Genomic DNA, 10,175 nt, shown 5'->3' on the forward strand with positions numbered 1-10,175 from the left:
TCATCAGGGCATCAGTTGTTGAATAAATGTATAAATACATTTCACATTGACTTCTGCAGCATATCATAATGATCTGCAGTTCTAACTGTCACTAACATTATTGGTCAAATAAGTTAACTACTGTTTTTATATACAGTGTGTTCGTTTTCCATTAGAAATACTCATGTAACAATCCCCTTCTTGTTTACGTACATGCATACAGTAAACATAAGTTGTGCAGACATCAAAAAGACACATCCATTCTAAAGATTTACAATACACCATGTCTTCCTATTTCAAGATATTAGGACTTGGCTTGATATTCAGTGTTAAACAGAGTGTTGGAAAGCAGTATTGGCAGAAGCATCCGCAAACACCCGGTTGTCAACAAATGCCTCCAGGGTATCTTATCAGGAAAACACATTTAGGGATTAGAGGTCATCTGAAAGACCGGGGAGCTATTTGACAGCTCAGCAATTTGCTCTGAAGGAAACAATGGATCCTTAAGTGTCAGCAATATTGCCAATCAATACTTTCTCTTGTTCATTTGCTATGATGGATCACTTAACAAAACTTAATTTGACAAAAAAAGAAGAAGCTGTGATCTATGTATTTTACAAGTATACCCATATTTCTTCATTTTAGCTCAGTCACACTGAAGCTCAGTCACTCTGTGCTTCAGTTCCTCCATGATTGGAGCTGACCAGGCGGCAATACTTCACGGTTTCTAAAAATGACCTCTGTCGTTTCACTTCTCCTTTTCGTTTGCTCTTTTGTTTTATCAGACATCAGCAAAAGTCGCCCAGCCATAGATTTCTCAGAGATGACACATTGGCCTCGCACCAAACCAGTTATTCATCTCTAAAGGCCATTTTTAAACCTTTATCTCAACAGCCGATTGACAACGGCTCCAATGTGAGCCCAGACAGGGAATTCAAATAAACAAGGCTACGGAGGGAACCGTGACCTTATTGTCCCTGCTGTAGTGCAGTAATATGTCCATTTATTTCCATGATATTTATGATATATTATATTAAAGAAAAATAAACACTACAATGGAGAGAAACTTGATGTTATACATTTGGTAAACTGCTCTCTATCATATATTCTTTTTAATTAAACAGTTCAATAAACTAGATTCAGCTATTTGTAAGTATACTCACCACATTTTTGTCGATTGAAAGGCTTTACATTCACATGTTGTTAGCTGTGACTCATTTCAAAGATTGTCCCAGACAAAGAAAAATGAGAAGTGACAAGGCGCAGGATGTTGTTGTGGGAGGACGGTGATCTGCGGCTTTCTGCAGGAACTCGATGCTGGCTGACGGTGTTGACAGGTGGAGACGGCCGGTCGGAGGTGAGCAGGGGGCAGACAAAGTTCAGGGAAGACAACATTAGATTTCTTTGACTTCTGTCCTCACTGACACACACTCTCTCTCTTCTTTCACATTAGTATTAGTCATATAACAATGACCGTAACAGACGGATATATGTGCACATACATATAGACTCATCAATCAATGGTGCATTTTACCTTACTTTTAAAATATGAGGCAGCCATAACGTGTATTGGCATACATGTGAGCAATTACATCACTTTTGCAAATGACTTATTACATCAAAGCTTGACAGTGGAACGAGACAAAAATAAGAACTTGAAGGACAACTGAGGAGGAAGCCATGTCGTGTTTACAGACTGTCAATTAGGATCCATTAGAAAGAAACTGACCACCAAGGAGCTTTTTCCTACAATGTAACAAAATGAAACCACTAGGTGGCCTAAACTAATCAAATTGATAATTTCAATTTTATTGCTCACTTTGAGGAGTTTCTTAAACCTAATATGATTGGGCTAAGGGTAATGCTTTCACTCATAAAGGATAGCAAATGGGTAAAGGTGGTTATTTTTAACACTGTGAAAACGTTTTATTTAAATGTATAAAAAGTGTCTTGAAAATAAGCAATTATAACAACAATGTTCAGTTTGCTTCCACAATTTGTACTGCTACACCAGTTAACACTATCACTTCTGAAGATTAAATAAAACTATTGACCCCTGTGGCAAATTGGGGACTGGGACCCCGAAAGCTGTAGGCAGTGCAAAACAGTTCAAAAGCCAACAGTGACGTACGCCATTTTTCTCACAGTCCACACAAGCTATAAACAGTCAAGAAAATAAGGCTTCTTATAAACAGCTTACTCACCAACATTTCCTGTTTAAGTATGTGTCATCTTCTTCTGGCCTCTTTTAAACGTTCCACAGAAGAACTGCAACGTTCGAAAAAAAAATCTCCTAGAATACTTTTACCAATCGTGCTCTTCTAATCATTTTCAATGCAAATAAGGCAGAACATGCTCTTTCCAGTGTTCAAATAGGAAGGTTTCCTGCTTTACTTTCTAAAATCTTAATTAATTAATCGGAGATCTTTGGGTTTCAGAACGACAACATTTGTATTGCCTAAATAATCATTAATTAAATTATTGGCGGATTATACAATAGTTAAAATAAGCTGCACCCCTACTCTGAATACATGTGGGATTGCATAATGTGTGTGTACATACAAAGTATTTTAACGTTTCTTGTTATAATACCCATAAGATGATCTTTATCTGGACAATGGTCATGATGTTTAAATAGACAATGATATCTCAGATTAGGTAATACCAGCTGACTGCATATGAGCTCTTTGCACATCACAAGCAGTCAGGCTCATACGTAGACATGACTAACATTGATTTCCTTCCTAATTTTCAAAAAAAGGAAGTTGAAGCTTCAGTGAATAACATCATCCATACTGAGGAGAGTGTGGGGAGAAGTGTATCTTTTTATCTCTTCAGGACATTGTAATGCAATAGCCTACACACATGCGTGGTCTTTTTTATTTTTGCCTCTCAATCCTGACCCAAGGTGAGTCGATACTCTCGCTTTTTAGTTTTCTTGTATTTCTAGCCTGCCTGTGGGTGTGAGTGTGATGAAGTGTGTGTGCTTGCATGTGTGGATGCAATCGCAGGCTTCACATTTATTAATTACAAATGCAATCTGCATCGTATCATCTAAGTTGATCATTTGCTGTCCTCCACAGTGTCTTCCAGCACCGTTGAAGTCACTGGCCTCGTTGGGCACAATGTGACTCTGCCCTGTAGGTATGACTCCCAAACTCACGGCGTCCTGAGTTTCTGTTGGGGGCGAGGAATGGTGCCCAAATCCCAATGCTCCAGAACCATCCTCTCCTCGGACGGGACTGTGCTGACCATGAAGTCCTCCAGGTTCCAGCTCTGGGGCCGGGTGTCGGGCGGAGACGTGTCGCTGACCATCCTGGACGCTCAGTGGAGTGATGCCGGTGTGTACGGCTGCAGGGTCGAGATCCCAGGGTGGTTCAATGACCTGAAGCTCAACACACACCTGCTCATGGAGGAAGGTAAAGCTCATGAAACCCACCCAGTGTGAATATGAACCTAATTCACAGCATTAAGATATTTTCTTTTTGCCAGCCCCCGACGAACAACCAGTAACCCCAGAATGGAGACCTACTGTTGGTGTGAGCCAGGGTGAGAAATCACCTGTGAAATAAATACATTAATTAATTATGTTTAAAATGTGTGACAAAGATGTTTATATTTTGTAATTCATAATGTATGTAGGCAGCTGTTTTATAGCAATGTTCTGTATTCAGGGATTGAACAATGCAGTTCATTATTTTACATGTTGAGCATAACCTTGTTTTTTACATAATAATAACTTGTGGTTTCTACTCAAAGAACTTTTGACAACATTTGCTGCTTCTACTGAAAATGAGGAAGTTCCTGTTCTAGCATTGGACGTAATTGGAATTGCATCAACTGAGGTGTGTTATTGTTTTGGTAGTGAGCTAAAACTATATATTACAGTATTTATAAAAAGATGCTATTTATAAAAAAAGATCAATGCTTTTCTCTACTCTTATGTGATTTATTTAAATTAGCAGCTACAGTGACTGACGTGATTAATGAAACATAAGTGAAAGAAAGTATAGACCTAAAGAGGTGTTGGCTTACAATAAAATCAAATAAACTCAAATGGAAGCTTTTTATTTATTCAAAGCTAATGTCTTGACTAATCTGGCTTTCTTCCTGACATATTTTCTGAAGAAAGATTTGGCAAAATCTGAATAATAATTACAAACATCATCAGAATAATAATGCAGTTTTCCATTCTCATTTTTATTTCAAAGGAATTATTTTTCACATGTGTGGGTGTGGGTATAGGCTGGGAGTGACAAATTCAGTACAAGTATATATTACAGTTTTTAATATACAATTAATTTTCAATATGCTGTTTATTTATGGCACAGTGGACCTAGTCCTTCATGATAAGGTTCATTTATTTTGCAGGAAGAATTCAAAGCCTTCCTGGAGGTGGGGAACATTGGCAGAGTGGCAGCTCTTTTCTTCTTCGCTATCATCATTATCCTCGTCTTTGCTTTTGGTATGCTTGGAATGGATTTTAGTTTGTGACTCAGTGCCATTCAGATTCATTTTTGTACATTTAAAGTGGGTGTCTATTGAGTTGAAGTCACTGAGTGGGTCTTCCTTTTATTGACTGAGTGTATAATTTAATGTTTGCTTTTCTTCAAACCAGGGAGAAGACTTCTACCAAAGAGGAAACTTCAAGATGTCAACATCTCAACTGCTGAGAACATTTATGAAGTACTATAATGTTTTCCATGTGCAAAATTGATGAACATGATGAGGACAATGGCGTCTCTAAATAACTGCTTGCTGAATGTGTGTGCTTTTCATGTGTTTACTCTTTCCACCGCTTCAGCTTTAGAGTGAAACCCTTTGAAGCCCTCTCCACAGTAAAGCAGCTTATAGTTCTCAGATTGCTCTGAAAAAAGGCAAATCTGTGTCATGTGTGGCGGAGAAAATATCCTGAAGATTAATCAAGTTGCTGTTTGTCTGGTAAAAATGAATTGCACAGCTCTTAAAAGCTTGTGGATAGTTTATAGGTGTGGACACAATGCCACCTATTGGATTTAATGCAATATTATCAAGATAATATAGATCTAAAAACATGTCTATTCCTACTCAAAATGCTTTGAATAAAGATGGATTACATTTTATAATTGTATATTGCAAACAGAAAAAATAAATTGTATTTTAAAATTACATTTTATGTTATATCCTTTTTGTTTATTTGCTCAATTTTCACCTATGGGTCCATACAAATTACTGTTTTTAGTAATGTTATAATAAATTAGGTAAATGGCTCAACTTCACATTCAAACACGGTATATTCTCAGTGAGGTAAAATATGTTTTGTTTTTGTATGACACACTCAAACACCAATCTTTTTCCTGTATTGGAGTGCAGTGTGCAGAATTAATTAGGCAAATTAAACATCCCACATACCTCTACCTTGCTGGAAACAAAATCAAAAGTACAAGGCAATATTGTTTTTTTTATTGTATTTGTATATGCTGCATGTTTATGGAACATATATAAAACTTTAGCAATAATAGTTGAGCCAGTCCCTTAAGATGAGGTTCATTTCTATTCAGAGAACATTTCATTTCTTCTTGGAAATGGGGAACGGGCAGGGCGGTAGTTTTTTTGTTGTTAAAATAATTATAATCCTCTTTATTTTCCAAAATTGTGGAATGGATTATAGTTTGTGAGTTGTGTGTCGGATTATTTGTTTAGGACAATCTTTACTGGATGGTTTGGTAAATGTAAATCACATTCAATGCCACTATTCAGAACCAACACAGGAAGCACAGTGCTCTTAATGAACTATGCTGGGTGGAGGGCAGCATGCCATTTTATCCCATCAGATTTCAGCAAAAAGTTTCGTTTTTTCCATAACCTTCACTAAGTGCTATTGCCACCTCACCTTAAAGGTAGGGTAGGTAAGAATGGAGAAACCTGCGCCATTACATGCATTGAACTGTTAAAAAATTAAAGGGAAAACGTTTGGACCTCTCATCTGTTACTCAATCTGAAAAAAGAAGTGTCAAATTGGCAACAGCAGTTTACACTCTCCCGCTCTTAGAAAGGGTTAATGTGTGTTAAGGAAGGCTCACAATATGCAAATTATCCTGCAGATTAATTAGTTCCCTTTCCTGTTTTCTCCTTTTAAATAGCAGATTTAATGTTGTTTAAAAAAACGAGTGGATGTTTTATAGCTGTGGACACAATGCCACCTACTGGATTCAATGCAGTGCTATCACATTAGAGAAGATGTCTCCCCTACCATTGTCTTGGCGGGGCGCTGCGCCCTGCCAACGGAGCCCCGCGCCCTGCCAACGGAGCCCCGCGCCCTTCCTGAAATTCAAGGTGTTTTAAAAAAAAAAAAATGTTATTTAAATTTTTTTTTAATATTATTTAAAAATAAATAAATATATATATAGCACCAAATTGCAACTGAAGTAATCTATCTACGGTCACGTTTCACATTGAACATGTGCTCTTTTATTAAATAAACTAAACGCCTATGTTATTTATCCAATGTGCATGTTTCAGTGTCCACGCCTTGCGTATTCACATTCTCCCTCCGCTCTGTTTCTGAAGGGCGGGGCTCCGCTCCCCCCCCCCCCACCACACACACACACACACACACGCGAATGCACACACTCACAATCAGAGACAATAGCGGAGGAAAAGAGGAGAAGAACAGCTCTGCTGTCTGCCCGTTTGTGTGTGTGTCCCCCAGTTTCAAATTCGTTTATTATTATTTTTTAACCGCAAGCCGTTATCGTCACGGGAGAAGGACACAAACAGCCTGCCCAGCGCCATATAGACGCTGAGCCTGCCCAGGTGGACGCGCGCGACAACGAACGTAGCGTGCGCATTCTAAAAATAGCTCACAGATGGTGAGCAGGTACCGCGGTTTTGAACTACAGTATTGAATTTGACAGAAAACAACAATGAAACGCCAACAGAAGAATAGTCTAATGAGTTGGGTGAAAAAAAAGACAGGAGATGTGAGTTGGTTTAATCAGTAAATTAGCTCAGGATAATTGGATGTTCTGTCTACACCTGTTGATGTGAGGCTAATGCAGGATTTGCTAGCTTGATGCTACCGGCATTTAGCGGCAGTGACTCAACAAATTGCCACTTAAAATGTATCGTCAGCAATGTATGACAAGCAGACTGCTTGTTTAATGTTAGACTCACACCAATAGCTCAATATGATCATAACACGATTGCTTTCACATCAGAGATCAGATGAGGTGGAGCTGGTCCAGCAATAAAGTACAGTGTAACACTGTACATTATTCCTTTTTAATGTACATATACTTTGTTACTGTACGATATCAATAACAATAATCCACAGCTCCTCTCTCTGCTCCAGAGGATAAAAAAAATCTGGGTGCCCCGAAAAATTTTTTCGGGGTACCCGAGCAGCACCCTGCCAAGGCAGTAAACCTAGGGGAAACACTGGAATGCACCCCTCAAGGTTCTGGATTTGTTGCATACACACGGCTTACTCTCAAAATGTGAGTCCATCAACCTTTTAACTCATTTTATTGTTTGTATCTTGTAATTCAAACATGCCAAAGAAACACAACAGAAAATGACATACATTCCCTTTTTGAGCTTATTTTGAAGAATTAGCTGTAAACATGGAGGATATCAGCATGTTCTCACATTTCAGTGAGAGAAAGTCGCCCTTTCGGTTTCTGTTTTGGTTTTATGTGAATACTTAGTGTAAAAGAAAATCACTATATAGTAAATGCTGATTATGTTCCTGTATTGATGTTGTATTCTCTCTGAAGTTTAGCAATCTAAGCATAATCCCAGAAATTAGGGGAACGAATACTTGCTAAGAGAAATACTCGTGACAGTGTTTACAGAAAGTTCATGACTGATGTGAGAAAATCATCTAGATTGTGGCAAGTCTGCATGTATCCTAACTGTTACAGTTGTAAGTCACATTTAATTTTTTCATTGTCTGAACCCACGTGTATAAGTACAGAATTGTTGATAGTCTCATTCTGCAATCCAACAAATATTTTAAATTACAAAATAAATCTACAGCTTTTTAGTTGTAAATATTTTGAGGTGGCTAGTACCGACCACACATTTATGGGAGTGATCGAAGAGGAAGTTCTTTGCTGGGTTACTAAACATCCAGCAGACCCGAATGTTTACTCAGCAACAGTAAATGTCCCTTGAGTAACCCAGACTTTCTTTCTTCATCAGTATTCTATTTAAGGGCATACTTTTGGAATTTAAAATAATGATTATATATCTTTAATGTTGTGTTTATGCAGGCTGACAATAGAAGGTAGCGCTGATTTTCACTGAGTTTAGTTATTTTTTAATGTTTTCTATTGCAATAAATGTATTTCCACATTTTACTGTATAATCTCTTTTGATGCCAACCTGCTCATCCAGTTAAGTAGTTTAGAGTTTTAATGTTTAAAACTTCATAAATTACCTTCTGTCCGTATCAAGAGTGATAACAAACAGAAGGACAGAGTATCTTCATTTGGCCTCTGTCTAGTCATCAAAAAGAAACAGTGTACCACTAGGATAAGGAACCAAAACCACAGAGAAGGAAATGGCTCTTTCTACATCCCTCTTCTGCCAGCAAAGTTGTTTGTGTGAGCATTTCAAGGACGGTATCATGTGATATGGAAGGATTTCAAAGCAGAAACCGCACTGTGGTTTTGTTCAGTGTCGTGGAGCAGGTGGACCGTATCCTCAAATTGATAGAGACAAGGAGAGTAAAATGTTTTCTTTAGGCAGAAGTCTCCTCTTTTGTCTACTCCTAGGTAAGAAAGTCATGAAAATGCACATTTATTCATTTATAATATATTTGTTTACTTAATAAGGTTCCATTCTGCCTTCCCAGGTTGTGTATCTGCAGAGAGCATCATAGCCACGGTGGGGGAAGATGTAACTTTGATATGCAATTATGATGCCAAGTACTACGGCAAGCTTCCTGCATGCTGGGGTCGAGGAGCCATCCCTAGCCGTGGCTGTGACAATGAGGTGATCAAGGCAGACGGGACCACGGTGACCAGCAGACTGTCGGAACGGTACCTGCTCAAGGGTGATATTGGTGAGGGCGATGTGTCGCTCACCATCAGGCAGGTGGAGGAGGGCGACTCCGGGATGTATGGATGCCGTGTGGAAATACCTGGCTGGTTCAATGATCACAAACACCAGTTGACTCTGACTGTGGTGGCAGGTGAGACCCACAGGCAGACATTATGATCTCTGTGGGGAGTATGTTAGTATCAGTTGCTCACAACTTCTAAGAGACCAAGGCAACATAACAATGTTTTCATTTAAGTCTCTTGATATATCACTTGAGTCTCACTATTTTAGACTTCTTGTTACAACACTGTTTAGCATTTAACTAAGTTTGTACTTCTTTTCAGTACGCCCTAATGCCCCGAAGGTAGAGATAAGAGAGGTGAAGCCGAGAACTGTCACTGTCCGCTGGAGCCCTGTGTTTGATGGCGGCAAACCTATTGAATCCTACTTGATTGATCTATACATCATAGAGTGTAAAGGAAGCACAATAAAAGTATCTCAATATTAATAGAATTTGGAAATTTCACAGCTAATTCTATCTTTTGAAATATATGTCCCTGTTGCCCAGTATCCTCTAGACAGACAACTGAAGTCTATAATCCTAAACTGACTCAGCTGACTTTGGCGGAATTGCGACCGGCCAAGGCCTACGACCTCCGTATGTTTGCTATCAACAGTGTGGGCAGGAGCGACACCAGCAATGTTCTGACATTCACAACGAAAGAAGCAGGTATGGTTCACTCATATTTATTTGATGTGTGGGACTCAAATCAGTTTTGATGGATGACTTGTTCAAATGTGCAGCACCAGAGGGTCCTCCCCTGGATATGCAGCTGGAGCCCCTCTCTTCCTACACCATCAAAGTCACGTGGAAGGTAAATCTTTTAAACATTTTTAGCGTATGGATTCAAAAGCCTTCTCCAAAGGTTATTAGATTTTTTATTTAAAGGCTTCTCTACATGGCTTACCTTTAACCCAGCAAGTTATTGTGTTGGGAATATTTCATTCATGTTTATCAGGGGTGTCCAAACTACGGCCCGGGGGCCAAATGCGGCCCGCGGACCATTTTGAATCGGCCCTTAGCAAATTCAAAAAGTATAATGAATAGGAAGTATAATGAACTTCTGCTTCTCTTATATTGTACTACTTAAATATATATGTTCAAATAT

General features: G+C 38.7%; 2 protein-coding genes across 2 annotated transcripts in view; both read left to right on the top strand.

The window, feature by feature from the left end:
- Window positions 1–2,758: 2,758 nt before the first annotated feature.
- LOC104967944 (hepatitis A virus cellular receptor 1 homolog) lies at window positions 2,759–5,127 on the top strand. The gene is made up of 6 exons (XM_010797488.1): window positions 2,759–2,887; window positions 3,063–3,398; window positions 3,472–3,528; window positions 3,739–3,824; window positions 4,351–4,444; window positions 4,598–5,127. Exons 1-6 carry the CDS (start codon window positions 2,845–2,847, stop codon window positions 4,672–4,674), a joined length of 693 nt encoding a protein of 230 aa, XP_010795790.1. The 5' UTR covers window positions 2,759–2,844; the 3' UTR covers window positions 4,675–5,127.
- A 3,366-nt stretch (window positions 5,128–8,493) lies between these two features.
- The window catches only part of LOC104967988 (hepatitis A virus cellular receptor 1 homolog), a 1,856-nt gene continuing 174 nt past the window's right edge, over window positions 8,494–10,175 (top strand). Inside the window, exons 1-5 of the mRNA XM_010797531.1 lie at window positions 8,494–8,738; window positions 8,819–9,157; window positions 9,351–9,479; window positions 9,575–9,736; window positions 9,811–9,881. Of these exons, the coding sequence (XP_010795833.1) occupies window positions 8,696–8,738; window positions 8,819–9,157; window positions 9,351–9,479; window positions 9,575–9,736; window positions 9,811–9,881 (744 nt within the window). The 5' untranslated portion in view covers window positions 8,494–8,695. The remainder of the gene's footprint in view (window positions 8,739–8,818; window positions 9,158–9,350; window positions 9,480–9,574; window positions 9,737–9,810; window positions 9,882–10,175) is intronic.

The sequence above is a fragment of the Notothenia coriiceps genome, unplaced genomic scaffold (genome assembly GCF_000735185.1).
Source record: "Notothenia coriiceps isolate Sejong01 unplaced genomic scaffold, NC01 NC01_scaffold00002500, whole genome shotgun sequence".
NCBI classification, from domain to species: domain Eukaryota; kingdom Metazoa; phylum Chordata; class Actinopteri; order Perciformes; family Nototheniidae; genus Notothenia; species Notothenia coriiceps.